General features: G+C 40.1%; 2 protein-coding genes across 7 annotated transcripts in view; one reads left to right on the forward strand and one right to left on the reverse strand.

The window, feature by feature from the left end:
- Positions 1–14,147, reverse strand: part of LOC106869190 (hydroxyproline dehydrogenase) — a 37,968-nt gene extending 23,821 nt beyond the window's left edge. The window contains exon 1 of the mRNA XM_089337927.1: positions 14,031–14,147. The gene's annotated coding sequence lies outside the window, so the exon portion shown is untranslated. The remainder of the gene's footprint in view (positions 1–14,030) is intronic.
- Positions 4,078–16,821, forward strand: part of LOC106869191 (serine/threonine-protein kinase PAK 2) — a 50,161-nt gene continuing 37,417 nt past the window's right edge. Inside the window, exons 1-2 of one of the 6 annotated variants that reach the window (XM_089337928.1) lie at positions 4,078–5,201; positions 8,269–8,573. In XM_089337928.1, coding sequence (XP_089194054.1) covers positions 8,548–8,573 — 26 coding nt within the window. In that variant the 5' untranslated portion in view covers positions 4,078–5,201; positions 8,269–8,547. Of the gene's footprint in view, positions 5,202–8,268; positions 8,574–11,091; positions 11,304–11,709; positions 12,325–16,367; positions 16,540–16,821 lie in introns of those variants that run through there. The other 5 variants (XM_089337929.1, XM_052975262.2, XM_052975261.2 and 2 more) reach the window with 5 other exon arrangements.

Raw genomic sequence — 16,821 nt, forward strand, 5'->3', positions numbered from 1 at the left:
TTATGTGGTAATGCTTGAACAAGTAGGAAAGCACTTGATCAGCTAAGAGAGTGAAGATAAAACAAAAAAAACCACAAACTTCTACCCATGGTTTCCTGGTCAAAAGACAGCTGACAAACAGTTTTGTTTTCAGCTTGATAAATTTACTACCAGAAAATCCTGGGTGGGTGTATTTACAAGATTTGGGGTGTTTATTTATAACATTATCTATCTATCTATGTGTCTCTCTCTTTCTCTCTCTCTCTCTCTCTCTCTCTCTCTCTCTCTCTCTCTCTCTCTCTATATATATATATATATATATATATATATATATATATATATATATATATTATATATATATTATATATATATATATATTATATATATATATATATGTATATATATATATATATGTATATATATATATATAAAGGGTAAGGACCCCCTTCGGTCATAAATGACCGTGGGGTTGCACTTAAAAAGTTACCCTCTGAAGCACAAGTCTGGGCAAGGCTGTTTATGGAAGACCAGCAGTCACCCATGCATACCAGCCTCCCCACTCCACACCACCAATGTTATCCAAGGGAAAAAGCAAAGGTCAGTACTTCTTGGCACCAGTGACATTGCAACTCATTTCTACAGATGAGTGAACTGGAGCAACATGAAATAAAGCGTCTTGCTCAAGACAGCCTTATTCAGGAATCAAACTCACAACTTCATGATTGTGAGCTCAACATTCTAACCACTGAGCCATGCGACTTTACACACACACACACACATACGTACCTACATACATCATCATCATCATCATCATCATCGTTTAACGTCCGCTTTCCATGCTAGCATGGGTTGGACGATTTGACTGAGGACTGGTGAAACCGGATGGCAACACCAGGCTCCAGTCTGATTTGGCAGAGTTTCTACAGCTGGATGCCCTTCCTAACGCCAACCACTCAGAGAGTGTAGTGGGTGCTTTTACGTGTCACCCGCACGAAAACGGCCACGCTCGAAATGGTGTCTTTTATGTGCCACCCGCACAAGCCAGTCCAGGGGCACTGGCAACGATCTCGCTCGAAAATCCTACAGGAGCCAGTCAGGCGGTACTGGCAACGGCCACGCTCAAAATGGTGCATCTCATGTGCCACCCGCACAAGAACCAGTCCAGGGGCACTGGCAACGATCTTACTTGGCTTGCCGGGTCTTCTCACGCACAGCCCATTTCCAAAGGTCTCGGTCCATAGTCATCGCCTCGGTGAGGCCCAATGTACGAAGGTCTTGCCTCACCACCTCAGCCCAGGTCTTCCTGGGCCTACCTCTTCCACGGGTTCCCTCAACTGTTAGGGTGTGGCACTTTTTCACGCAGCTATCCTCCTCCATTCTCACCACATGTCCATACCAGCGCAATCGTCTCTCTTGCACGCCACAACTGATGCTTCTAATGTTCAGCTTTTCTCTCAAGATACTTACACTCTGACGGGTATTCACATTGACATTACACATCCAACGGAGCATACTGGCTTCATTCCTTGCGAGCTTACGTATGTCCTCAGCAGTTACAGCCCATGTTTCACTGCCATGTAGCATGGTTGTTCGTACGCATGCGTCATACAGTCTGCCTTTTACTCTGAGTGAGAGTCCCTTTGTCGCCAGCAGGGGTAAGAGCTCTCTAAACTTTGCCCAGGCTATTCTTATTCTAGCAGCTACACTTTCAGCGCACCCACCCCCACTACTAACTTGGTCGCCCAGATAGCGGAAGCTATCGACTACCTCTAGTTTTTCACCCTGGAATGAGATAGAAGTTGTTTCCTGTTTGTTTGCAGTCTTTATTGCACCTGAACATCTGCCACAAACAAAAACTAACTTGCTAGTTAACCTGCCTTTGATGTTGCTGCACCTCTTATGTGTCCATAGCTTGCACCGGGTACATCTTATAGAGTTACTACCTACTCCTTTTCTACATACTGAGCAGGGCCATCTACCTGAAGGGGTTTGTGTTTTATCTACCTTCCTACTTATTAGGATTTTGGTTTTAGCTAGGTTGACTCTAAGGCCCTTCAGTTCTAGACCTTGCTTCCACACCTGAAACTTCTCCTCTAGTTCTGATAGTGACTCCGCAATTAGGGCAAGGTCATCAGCATAGAGGAGCTCCCAGGGGCAACCTGTCTTGAACTCCTCTGTGATTGCCTGGAGGACTATGGTAAATAATAGGGGGCTGAGGACGGAACCTTGGTGGACCCCTACCTCTACCCGGAATTCATTGCTGTACTCATTTCCAACCCTCACCTTACTGGCCGCATCTCTGTACATGGCTCGCACAGCTCTCACTAGCCATTCTTCTATCCCAAGTTTCCTCATTGACCACCAGATAAGGGATCGGGGGACCCTGTCAAAGGCTTTCTCCATGTCAACGAAAGCCAGGTACAGAGGTTTATCCTTGGCTAGGTATTTCTCTTGCAACTGTCTCACTAGAAATAAGGCATCAGTAGTGCTTTTACCTGGCACGAACCCAAACTGCATCTCATCTAAATTGATTCGCTCCCTAATTAGTTGGGCTATGACCCTCTCTGTAACTTTCATAACCTGATCTAACAGCTTGATGCCTCTGTAATTATTTGTATCTAAAGCGTCCTCTTTACCTTTGTAGCAGTTGACTATGATGCTGCTACACCAGTCATAGGGTATGACTCCTTCGTGTATCACCTGGTTCGTAATACGGGTGACTAGGCTATAGCCAACACTGCCAGATATTTTGAGCATCTCTGCAGTGATTCCTGATGGGCCGGGGGCTTTCCCGGTCTTCATACTCTTAATTGCTTTATCTACCCTGGTACTATCAACTCGGATAGCTGGTCCCTCTATTGGGTCGACATAAGGCAGGCTCTCTTTCTCCCATTCATTCTCTTTATTAAGCAATCTATCGTAGTGGCATCTCCAGACCTCTTTCTTTGCATCCTCATTTAATGCAAGCGTACCATCATCCATGCGAACACATTTCTCTCCTACAACATCACTATTCTCTCTCCTACACTGTCTTGCAACCCGAAATACCTCGAGTCTTTGGTCCTCACGGCGCAGAACATTGGCAAATCTTTCCTTATCTGCTTCCCCTCTGGCTAAATAAACCTGTCGCCTAGCCTCCCTTCTGGCACATTGGTACAATTCCCTGCTACCACCGTTCTTCCAGTCCTTCCAAGCTTGTTTCTTTTGTCTAATAGCCCTGTCTACCTCCTTGTTCCACCACCACGTTACTCTGGGTTGGGAGGGGACCTTACACCACCCACAAATCTGGTCGGTGGCTTTCAACAGGTTGTCCCGCAGAAATCTCCAATTGTCTTCCACGTTGTATGATGCTATATCCCCTTCTATTTCGTTAAATGCTTCAAGTAACTTGTCTCTAAGTCTCTGTCCGTTTGCAGGGTCTTTAAGCTTCCACACCCTTCTTCTCCAAGCCTGTCTAATTCTGGGCACCCATTTTGCCTTGATCCCAAAGTCGCTAACTACTAATCTATGTTGTGGGGTACATTCTTCGCCAGGGTAGGTTTTGGCATTTATAAGCCGCCCTCTTTCCCTATTTCTACATACATATATATATTTGTCAATGAAGTACATGAAAATTTACATTTGATACTCAGTACTTTACACCTGTGGCACTAATAAGCAAAAACCTAGGTGTAACATCAGTTTACCTTGAAAGATTTTAATGTAAATATTTCGTCAAATGTAAAATGCTCCACAAAACGATGAGGATTCTTCCAAATTTTCACTCAGTGATTTGAGAGGGAGTGGTTTAGCCAATTCATCAACCCCAGTAGTTGATTGTTACTTTATTTTATCAATTCCGAAAGGATAGAAGGCAATGTCAACCCCAAAACATAGAGATGGAAGAAATGCTGCTAAGCATTTTGTCTTGTGTACTAACAATTCTGCCTGCTCACCACCAATTTAAGTCATTATAATCATCATCGTCGTTGTTTAACGTCTACTTTCCATGCTAGCATGGGTTGGACGATTTGACTGAGGACTGGTGAAACCAGATGGCTACACCAGGCTCCAAATGATAACTCTTTCTAATTTTTGGTGCCAGGCCAGCAAATTTGAGGGGGGGGGGGAGCAAGTTGATTACATTAAAGACTTCAAGGAGTTTAACGGATTATTGAAGAAAGAAGGTGATAGCCTAAGGCTAACGCCACCAAAAGAAACGGCAGAGAGAAAGACAATAACGTACCGGACATTAAATATAACAACAAAGAAAATTGAAATCGCTAATGTCAACGAGATAGAGGAATGCTGGAAAGAAATTAAAGACGTGATAACGTTTTTTAATAGAGGCAGAAAATACGGCACGGTGAAGGTACGCTTCGTTAATGAAAACGAAGCGAAAAAATACTCCACCGTAGCCTTAAAAATCATCGAAATGAGCACTCCTACCGACGTACTGCGGAAAGCGAGCGGCCCGAGTTCGAATCGGTAGGGTGTCACTTGAAATTGAGGAAGACTGGCTGGTAGCGGCAATTTTATACAATACGGAGGAAAACACGGAAATGCCAAAGACAACGGAGGTCAACTAGTGGGGGTATGACCTGCAGGTCATACTCCATATCACCTTGCCAGACCTCCACAAGATTGCGGAGGAGATGGTCCTACCTGATGAAACCAGGCTAAGGTTAATGGTGGAGGGCAGGCCACCAGTATGTTACGGTTGCAGTATGAGGAGGCACATAAGAGCAAAGTGCCCTCAGAGACAAGAACAAGTAATAGAGGAATGGCCGGAAGAGGATATAGCAGTCACCGAAACTTAGAGAGAAGGAAAGGGTGAGTCACCACCCCGAAAGAAAAAGAAAAGAGAGAGAAAGAAGCAACAAAACGTCAAACGCTGGAACCAGAACCTTCCATAAGCAAAAATGAGGAGAAACAGTAAGAACGACCAGAAAGAAGAAGAGAGTCCGGGAAGATACCAACAGGAAAATATGAAAAAAGAATGGTTGTATATAAAAAGAAAGCATCGAGATAGAAAAACATGTAACAAAGATAAAAGGAATTATAAGAGTGAGAATGACAAACGAAAATACCATAGCAGTACTACTGGACGATGGAAAAGCGACAAAGATGAAAGACAGATTTGGACAGAGGATTGATTGGACAGCTATTAAAGTGCAATACGATGAGTTGCCACCTGTGATAGACTTTTCGGAATTGGATTATTTTGGGGAAGACTGAACAAGGTAAGTATAATTGCAATAAATCAATGATAAATACTAAACTGCTAGAACGGCAAAACGGAACTTTCCACTTTGGTGGGTGGGAAGCCATTTCATCACCATTTAATTAATAATTCACAACTCATTCGTTTCATTTTATGATCCCCATGTGCGTCTTTGAATTGCCCCCTTTGTATCACTGTACACTCTGTATAACATGGCTTTTTTTTTGCCAATAATAAAGGGATCGACAGTGTTGAAAATGAATGGTCCCCGTGGAAGAAGAAAAAGATTTAGAAAGATATGGGATGTAGTGTTGAAGATGCTGAGGCTCACGAAAGAGATGACAACTATGTCAATTGGCAACACTCTAGGGGGAAAAAATGTACTCTCTTGAGTCAGTATGGCATAAAAATAAAAAATAAAACGATGTGGGGAGTACAGTTGGCTTGGATACTCTCACCGAATCCATTCATCTTCTACTCCTCCTTTACTTCTCTTACCAGCCGCTGCTTTCATCCTCTTCTCCCCCACCCCACCTCTATCGTACCTTCTACCATTCCTTTATGTCACAACTCACTCTGTTCCACACCCATCTCAATGGTACTCTCGAGTCTTCCTTTCTGCTGCTGCTCTTACACTCGCCCGCACCTCTCTTCTCACTCTCCACGGCCTCAAAGATGCTTTCTTTGCATCACACCACTCTTTCCTCCCTACTTCTTTGGAACCTTCTTGCTTCTCTTTCTCTCCCACATTACCTCTGCTGTGTCCTATAGCCTCTCTCTCTCTCTTTCTCACGCACTACATTCTTTTTTCTTTATTGCAGGCATATAGGGCTTTCCTATAAGGTGTTATCCACCCCTGATTGGAACTCTCCCGTATTACATGTACGCATGCTCAGTGACTTGCTTTAACAGTTGCAATCAGCTGAATGCACATTGCCAGTGACATTTGACATAATTACCCACACTCTGTGGTCAGGATTCTTTTTTTGGTTTGATGTCGGTATCGAAGGGATTACCAGACACCGGACAATACAGTGAGAGCAGCTTTCACTCACATCGTGGTATTCGATGCTGTGTACGTGTCTGTCATCGTAAAATATGCCACTCCTTAACTGTTGCTTTGATTTCATCCGTAGCACGAGGTAATTATGTCATTATCTGTGGAATTCGGCAACTTACAAAGATCTTTAGATCAGGCAATACTTCACCGAGAGGAGATATAAGCTTCTGCTTATTCCTGTCTGAAGTATCGTCCGATACTTCAGACTTATCGTCCGATGAATTTACTTTGTTGACATATCGACAGAATTTTTGTACCTTTCAATCAAGTCCGTCTTTCTTCCAGTAACATACTGTCCATATAATCTTAAATATTTCTTTAACTCAGGCACAGTAAGTACTTCGATAGCTGAATCATCAAGCTGCTTTATATCCATGATAAGACGTAAAACAATAACAATGGCGTGGATTAGCCTCCGGAAGTTTAATTATCTACATGGAGCGCCGCATAGCCAAGGGAGATAACCTACTTATAAGAAAGCCCTATAGCCAAAGAGTGGAGGCGCAATGGCCAGTGGTTAGGGCAGCGGACTCGCGGTTTCGATTCCCAGACCGGGCGTGGTGAGTGTTTATTGAGCGAAAACACCTAAAGCTCCACCAGGCTCCGGCAGGGGATGGTGGCGAACCCTGCTGTACTCTTTCACCACAACTTTCTCTCACTCTTACTTCCTGTTCCTGTTGTGCCTGTAATTCAAAGGGTCAACCTTGTGACACTGTGTCACACTGAATATCCCCGAGAACTACGTTAAGGGTACACGTGCCTGTGGAGTGCTCAGCCACTTGCACGTTAATTTCATGAGCAGGCTGTTCCGTTGATCGGATCAACTGGAACCCTCGACGTCGTAAGAGACAGACAACACAAAACGTTGGGTATATAAAACAAGTGATGAAATACGAAATGAAATTATAAACAAATGAAATGATGCAATGGCTTACGAGCTCCCCAAAGCTCGCAGTTCCATTTTACAGTTCTAATTATACATGTTTGTATCAGTCTATGTTCGGTAAGTTAATCCATTCCGATAACATTAGGTATATTGTCGTATTGGACAAATGAGACCCAGATGGTCTCGTACTGTTTCCAAATAATCCTGTAAGCTTCTCCATTCTCTCCTTCTCCAATAACACCGCTCTTTCATTTGACTCAAACATGTCGTGGTCCAATCTAATTCTTACCAAGTTTTTCACTTTAGTTATTTTCTTCTCTATTTCCACGTCCTTGTCGTAAAACACCAACGTTCTTAAATTCCGTCCAGCCGGCTGACCTGTTTGAGATACATATTCTCATTGCCCTCTTACTCTCTCCTTCCACTCCTCAATTTTCGCCTCTTTAGCTATTTGCTCTTGTCTTTCTCTTTTCCTACTTGTTGGCTCTGGTTCTTGGGTTCGGTTTTGCATATTTTCTTTTTCCTCTACTGCTTTTTTTCTTTTTCTCTTTCACCGCCTTTCTTTTCTTTGGACTTTTTGGTGGCGACTCTACTCTCATTCTTTTCCTATCTGTTTCCTCTTCCTCCTTCTGTCCATCCTCCACTACTTCTTCCATCACCACTGCTTCTTCCACCTCTATCTGCACTTGTTTATGGGGACACCTTGTTTGCATGTCCCCCCCCCCTACCTCTGCAGTTATAAGATACTAGCAGAGATACCCGGCGTTGCCCGTGTTACATGCACTGGAAGAATTAGACTTTTCTGTTATATTTTCTCTAATGAACTGGAATACCTATGATTCGAATTTCATTAAAATTGCAGATGAGGGTTCTTTCCCTCTTTACACACCATAGAAAAATTCTAATCATGACACATGTATCCCATACTACTGATCTTTATGCGCAGATTCCAAAATTCCAGTCTTATGGAACCTGTTAAAAGGATTTTGCTCCTGAAAGATGGAAGTCATGGAGCTCTAAAATGTGGGAGTTAAGGCCCCTATTGGGGGTGGGTGTCTTAATGTCAACCAGAAAAGTTGAATTGTTGAGAATCTTTTTGACTTGAGTATTATATCTATTGTTCAAATTTCTTTGAAATAGGAAATATATGTATGTCCACTGGGTTTGTAAAAGAGACCAAAGCTACAGGAAACCAAAAGATGAATGATCACAATAAGCAGTCAGAGTAAATTTACAATCTATAAATGTCTTTGAATAACCAGTCACTCATCTGGGAAGGTCTTGAAAGCAATGTTACCACCTGGGGACTATGTGTGACCCAGTGATAATAAAAAGACTCAAAGGAGGTCTGCAAGGAAATAACTTTACTCAACACTTCGCAACTGAATCTGTGGAGGCCTCTCATTTACTTGACAATTTATGAACCACATTGCAGAAATCACAATGTAAGTATATCTCAAAGCAAACTCTTACACTGTCGTACCATTGAATTACAAATAACGCTCATCTTTTGTGCTCAGGTGACCCTACAGCTTCCAAGAGTACAACTGTATTTGTCTTTGCTTAGATAAAATGACTAAATTGTGGGTGTTAAGTCCCCATGAAGAGGTCTTTCTAACTTCTATGAAGATGAAATTTTAGAAATATAACTTCATTTGTGTCTAATATGTATAGTTAAAATTTCATCAACAGCAAAAATATATGAATTTTCATGGGGGTTCTGCCCCCTTTAAGCCATCTCAAATTCAAACCAAACATACTGCATTATACCTGCCCTTATGCATTGAATCTAAGTTCCAAATATCATAAAGATCCATTTAGTAATTTTAGTTCATGAAATTGTATGAAACACACAGCATTACCCTTCTCCCTAGGCTTTGATTTTGTGTTCAAAATCCAAGACAGACATTCTCATTTTTATATATATAGATTGGTGGTCTCCCCTCCATCATGGCTCTCAGTCGGGTCTCATCGGGGAGCACCAACTCTTCCACAATCTTATGTAGGTCTGGCAGAGTTATGTGGATCATAACTTCCAAGCCGTAACACCATCAGTTGATTTCTCTCGATTTTTCTGCTTTTAACACCTCCACTTTGTCCTCGCAGTTATACAGGATGGCTCCCACCAGCCATGTCTCCTCTATCTCCAGGGGCACTCTCCCTATCCTCACTCTTGTGGCATGTCTCCTGCAATAGGTCGGCAAGAGTGCCCACATTGCTGTTCTCAAAGGCACAGTAGAGTGCCATTTTGCTTCCTCCTCGCTCACCTCCACTGTGCCGTACTTCCTTTCTCTTGCATAAAAGGTGGTCCCTTCCTTGACCTCTTGTAGACACTATTCTATTGCTTCTATTTCAGCCACTTTGACTCTCTTGGTCTCCACATTTAGCATTCTATACACAATTTTCTTCCTTTCGGCTCATTGTACTGCATCAATTGGCGGTGTCAATCAAATGCAATCTCCCACCTTCAACAGCTCATTGAATTTTAAAAAATTCTTCTCATCTATTTGTATTTCTTTCAATTGCAGCATAGCTACCCGTTTTCATCCCCAACAATGGGTAAGAAACAAATTCAACAACAGTCTCTTTTCCGTAAAAAGTGTCTTCGGCGATCTTTACCAAAGATTGGCCTTTTCCGTAAAAAGTGTTTGAGGGAAAGAAGGAAATGATGTCGTAAAAGTGAAAGAGATACAGAGAGCGCGATTTCTTTTGAAGTTGGCGCTGGTATGTGTATGTGAGAGAGAGAGAGAGAGAAAGAAAGAAAGAGAGATAGATAACTGAAATTATTTTTATTTTCGGTAATTTTTCAGATTAACACCCGCACAATCTTCACTAGGATGTTAGGGTTAGGGTTTTAGGGGTCAGGGTTAGGGTTAGCGTTTAGGGTTACAGTTAGGGTTACGGTAAGGGACGGAATTCCCTAACCCAAACCCTAATCGTAACCCTAACCCTAAACCCTTCAAAAGAATTCGCGCTCTCTGCATCTCTTTCGCTTTTACGACATTGTTTCCCTCTTTCCTACCAACACTTTTTACGGAAAAGGCCGATCTTTGGTAAAGATCACCGAAGACACTTTTTACAGAAAAAGCCGATATTTGGTACTGGTATCGAAAGATCGTCTATCACAAAGGTGTGTCAAATAAAGAAATAATTTTAGTTTCATTAAGTTAAAATTTAAGCATTTTTTCAATAAAAGAAAAAAATTTATCACAGAAGAAAAAAAAATCACCAATAAATAACTAATTTCTTTTAATGTGGGTCGTCTTTCTGGTTTCAAATAGTCTGGGTAGGACATGGTGCAACTCCTGAGAAAACTATAAAATAACTTTTTTTCATGTTTTCAAACAGGAAAATAAATATATTTCTTTACAGAAATTAAACTTTAGAAATTGCGGTCATTTTCGATTTATGCCTATATAACTTTGTCATTCTCTCAATTCATAGAAAATAAATGCAGAATTATTTTAAAACACTTCCAATTCCGGCTAATAAAAATTATTTCTGAGGAAAAGGAAAATGAGGAATCAATGTGAAATATCAGTCATGTGTTTTTTATTTAACCCCAGGACCTTTCCAATCATGATTATCTCTGCTTTATAGAGATAACGTAAGATCACACTATCGAAGGTTTTTTTTATTTTTATGATAGCGTGCAATTTGAAAGATTTGGCTGCTGTTTCTAGCTGGCCGAGTGAGTTAGTAGAAAGCCTCCTGTTGAGCTGCACGAAATTTGGCTGTTGTTTCTTGTAGTCAAAACCAGCACACAGAAGTCCACCTGTTGAATGCCTCGAAATGTAGCCACCTGTTGGATTAGTCGAAATTTAGCTGCTATTTCTAGCTAGTCGAGTCACCACGAAAGAGTTTCCGCCTTGGCTGTTATTTTCCTATTGGTCGAATGACGACCGAAGCGATTTTTAGTGGTTGGAAAAAAAAAACGTCTGTCGTTTTTGACTTCGTAGGTTTACAAAACAAAATTAACGAAGCATCGAACAGGCGAATGAGGTTGGAGTGGTCAAGCTCCGTCTGAAGGATTCTGGGTAAAAAAAACAACAACTCCTCCACGATAGACGGAAGTCTCTCTCTCACCAAACCAGAACATTATTTTAAATTGGTTGATTATGCAAGTTGGTTTTACCTGTTACAGCTACTGAAATCATTTTTTTTCTTTTCTCAATGTAAGTTCCCTCTTCATTTACTTTAATTACACTAACTTACTTGTCTTCTAAGCCATTCCCTACTTTTAACCCGTAAGGATTCCCTCCCTGACCCCTTATAAAAGCAGAAGTACTAAGACGAAACCCCATCCAATGTAGCAATGTTTCCTCTCTGACTCATTTAACGTTTAAAATTACTAGTCGTTTCAATTTTAACTACCTGTGTGTAGGTGTCTTTTACTTAAAAGGGCACAATATGAATCAAATGTCTATTTCCCTCAAACACCTTGCATGGTTTAAATAAGAAATAATTTGCAAAATATTAATATTACTTGCATGTTGTTGGTGGTGTGTGTTTAGTGGTTGGGACGGAAACTTGTTCAGAATTTTTTGGGACATATCATTATTACTCTTTTACTTATTTCAGTCATTTGACTGCGGCAATGTTGGAGCAGCACCTTTAGACGAGCAAATCGACCCCAGGACGTATTCTTTGTAAGCCTAGTACTTATTGTATCGGTCTGCTAAGTTATGAGGACGTAAACACACCAGTATCGGTTGTCAAGCGATGTTGGCGGGACAAACACACACACACACACACACACACATATATATATATATATATATATATATATATATATATATATATATATACGACGGGCTTCTTTCAGTTTCTGTCTACCAAATCTACTCAAGGCTTTGGTCGGCCCGCGGCTATAATAGAAGACACTTGCCCAAGGTGCCACAAAGTGGGACTCAACCCATACCATGTGGTTGGTAAGCAAGCTACAAACAAAAAAATTATCATTATTACTAATAGTTTTTTGAAAAAACTTCTGTAAAAGTTTTCAATTATTTTTCATCAAATTTATAGTCATCTTTATATGTACCGGATATATTTGTCTCTTGATACAATACACATATGTATGTATATGTGTGTGTGAGTGTGTATATATATGTGTACACACACACACAATCTACATATGTGTACACATTAGTGTGTGCGCCTGTCTGTGTCTCCTAACTTATCTACTAAGTCCTTGTAAGTCTTTTCGTTTTTATTTTTTCTATTTACATTAACCACCTGTCCCCATGTGTGACAATGTTCCCTTTCTCAGTTGTTATTAATTTCTGGATTATTCCTCATCTAAGTGCAAGAATAATTATCAATTAATAATGCTAATTAACACTCCTACGTACATAAACTGTTTAGGAACCAGCCCGCGTCGCACAGTTTTATTCTCAAGCTACCATGGGATTTTCCCTCCTTTTGCTCTGGCTGATGAGGTCCTCATTGTTACACTTTGTTCTCCCCTACAGAGAGATATAAAACCTTATCTGCAGAAGTTACCAAGAGAAGTGAGATGGTTCTTTAGTTGTTGAGCTAGTTAGATAGAAAAAAACAAAACAAAAACCAAAAAAACCTATTAAGTCTCTCTCAAGCCATACTATGTCACCTACCATAATTAAAAGACACTTTGAAAAATGTCTCCCAGATTCGGGATGGTCGTAGCTTACTTGCGTTTAATCATGTCGACTTGAACAGGACCAAACCTGGGACTAAACAACTTAATATTATGTCCGGGACCTTTTGTCTTTATATGAATCAATCAATAATTGGTTACTAGGTTTATTGTGTTGTGTTGGACATAGAAACAGATATAAATATATGTACGACGGAACGATTGTCCAGGTCAACGAGGGGAGCAGCTGTGTTGCTCGGTTTGCTAAAAATAGCAGCTAAATACCCCTCTAACCACACCCTATCTGTTTTGAAAAATACAAAACAGAAAAAACATAGTACACTGGCGTGTACAGTATACATTGGAAACATGATTGGATGGCCACGGCTGGAATGCAATTTAATAATAGACCTACTTAGTCCAAACTGACTGAGGTTAAACGATAAGTTGTTATACCCAGATATTATTTTAGTGTTTTATTTCTCGTCGTCTTTTGCTTTAAATATGTTAGTAATTAGGACATCTCTTAGGAATCCAGTTCATTTATAAAGTTGTTACTAATTAATACATACGCATTCAGTAAAAAGTGTGTAAGCGTATGGACGTATGTGGTATGTAGCCAGACAAGTAGGACTTTAAAAACAATTGAATTTATTGTTGTTGCTGTTGTTTTGCAGTCGTCGAGTAAGCGGAACCTACACAATCTGACTGGTTTCGTGGTGGTGGGGGCTGTAATGATTAAGGGCGCCGATCCTTCCGTCACACATACACACATATACTCATACATGTGTGTGTGCGCGCGCAATATGTATACATATTTGAACGTACAAACAAACTGCTAATTTAAATACTTAAACTGTGACTAACATTATCTCCAAATACTTTTTTGTTCAATTAATTTCTTTTTTAAGACGCAGAAAGAATCTTAATTTTATTTGGCAATTTCTACAATTATTATTATTGCATTGTTTTGGGCAAGACTCCCGCCCGTCCAGTCCCCCAAACCACCCATATTTGAGCAAGACTTCCGCCCCCCCCCATAACCACCCTTAATTTTTTTTTTCCGACACAATCCCCCACCCCACCTTTTCGATTACGGGGAATACGAATCTGCAAAAAAATTGGCAAAAATCGACATTTCTAAATTACCCCCACCCCCAACGCCACTTCCTCCATTTTTAACTTTTTTTCAAAATTTTTTTTTCAAAATATACAGAAAAATACGGAGATTATGATTCTGAAAAAAAATTTCAAATTTCAAATTTCAAAACATTTCTGTACTTACGGTTAGGGTTAGGGAAAAAAGTCAAAATTAAAGAAGTTGGGGAGGGGGTGGAGAAGGGTGAGGGGAATTTCACATTGCCGATTTTTGGCAATTTTCCCGAACATCATGTGAAAGGTAATTGTAGGGAATTTCTTAAATACCCGTTTTTTTTTAAAATTACAAAGTCGATCGGGGCAGGAGTGCACTTGTGTACGTGGGTTGAAGTATCTAAACGGTTGTTTGGCCGACTAGAAATAACAGTTAAATGCCCTCAAATAACATACTACTGCAGTGGTTCTCAACCTTTTAATATCCGGGCCTGATCCCAAACTTTTTTTAGGGGGCTGTACCAAAAAAAAAAGTAAAACACAGGGAAGAGAGTCGGGGGTCGCCGCAAGGGTGCTTGAGGGCCACATGCAGCGGTCGGAAGCGCTGCTCTAATGTCTTTAAAAGGAAGTAAGCCACATTAGGATAATAATTGTCATGGGTGCATTCTTTGTTTGAAAGTTACATGTGATTGGCATGTTAACCTGGTGTTAAACAAACCTCATGAAGCATACCAACAAAGCCAGTTGATAACCACTTGTTGGGTGTGGAGAGAGAGGGAGAGGGAGACGATGGTCTCTTTGTGATTGTTGATATTCGGTTTAAAGTAAGTAAACACGGACATGAGTAAGAGGGGAAGAGGTTCCAGTGGGCGAGAAATTATGGGGAAGCAGGAAGAATATACATGCAGACATAAACATACGTACATAAGTCACACATTTATTAGTCGAATGAATCTATCCCAGGACCTATTTTTTAAGCCTGGTGTTTATTCTATCGGTCTATTTTGCCGAACAGCTAGATTACGGGGACATAAACACACCAACACCAGTTGTCAAGCGGTGGTGGTGGAGGAGGGGGGGGTACAAAAGACGCACATATCTATATACGACGAGCTTCTTTCAGTTTCCGTCTATCAAATTCACTCACAAGGCTTTGATTGGCCCAAGGCTTATAGTAGAAGACGCTTGCCCAAGGTAGGACTTAACCCGGAACCATACTCAGTGTTACAAACAGTGGTTGAATGGGAAGATTATGACATCTTAACTTTTATTTATTCACCGATGGACCTACCATTGCACTCATTTATATGTGCATATATATATACACACACACACACACACACACACACACACACGCTATTGCATTCAACTACGCATATATATATATACATGCATAAAGCATTTCACTTAACTAAAGCTGTTACTGTGTACATACGTACTACCATTGCACTGAACTAAAGCTATTGTGACTTCTCTCTCTCTCGATATATATATATATATATATATATATACACACACACACATATAAACTAGCTGTTACCCTGCCTCCTCTCCAAATTAATTATATACTTCGCTACAGTTTAACCCAAGATAGCGAAGCTATTAAAAAGTTTCTCTTCCGAGTAAAACAGCTTGAACTTTCTTAATTACCTCTTAATAATTAGGACTTGATGAGCTGATACTTTATAATTATACACATTTCACCGAAGTTTTCATTTTTAAATAATTATGTATTTGTTAGCTTTTCATTTTATATTTTAATGCAACTCTGTTTATTACAATATCTCCTCAGATGGAAGTTAGTTTTGTCTCAAATTACATTTCTTCGTGTAAAATTAAAATCCAATGTCACATAAACATTTAAAAAGCTGTCTGAGGAATTTAATCATTCTATTTACGTATGTGTATACAGAAATAGGGTTTAAGTCGAACACAGTCCAGTATTTATTTTTTTAAGCCTGGTATTTTTTCTCTCGATTTCTTTTGCTGAACTGCTAAGTTACGGCGACGTACATACACGCGTCACGAGCCTTTTTCCAGTTCCGTCTACAAAATCCACTCATGAGGCTTCAGTCGACCCAGAGCTGTCAGAGACAGTAGCTCATGGTGCTGTGCAGTGGGAATGAACCTGAGACCACATGGTTGAGAAGCAAGCCTGTGTGTGATTGCATATGTTACAAATCTTATGATTGTCTTGGTCATCATCGCTTTAAATAGACATTTCACTTCATAACCGAAGCCACTCCTCTTCGGTGAAAGTTTTTATATATATATTATTATTATTATTATTATTATTATTAATAATAATAATAATTAGCAGAAATTACAAGGTGACTCAAGGGCTGTAAGTTTCATCATTGGCACTTAGCAAATAAATGCCACTGTATAAAATTCTCGGTCCTTGAGTCACCTTGTGCCGATTAAATAGTATATCTGTGTGTGTGTTTGTTTTAATTTCTGTTTTCCTGTTTGTATTACCAAACATACACACGCACAAACCTGTATGTGTGTGTGCATATATTTCTGTGTAATGTATTTTTTCTTTCCTGTTTTTGCGCGAGATTTCCTGCTGTCCATAGTCGTTCATCCGCAGAGTTACAATGGCTCCTAATAATCTTTCGTCTTTTCATGAAGAAAATCTTATTTCAATTGCCTTTTCTTTACAAGCATAACTTGAAGATATCCGGTGATTTTACACACAGGTAATTTGTAGAAGAAAATCAGTTTTACTTCATATATTTAAACGTGGCAACATAACAGGAAAAAAACTGTGTGTGTGTGTGTAATGAAAGTTTGATGTGGAATGTGTGTACCTGTCTTGAGAAAATTCTAAAAATTAGTACAATATAAAGTATAGGCACTTAATGTCTTTAAACACACTGTAATTATTAATGGGACTGTATATTGAGGTTATATATATATATCGGCATGCACAGTTGTTAAATGTACAAAGGAAAAGAAAAAGCACCCTATATGTCATGCTG

The sequence above is a fragment of the Octopus bimaculoides genome, chromosome 20, assembly GCF_046866305.1.
Source record: "Octopus bimaculoides isolate indiv1 chromosome 20, ASM4686630v1, whole genome shotgun sequence".
Lineage (NCBI taxonomy): Eukaryota > Metazoa > Mollusca > Cephalopoda > Octopoda > Octopodidae > Octopus > Octopus bimaculoides.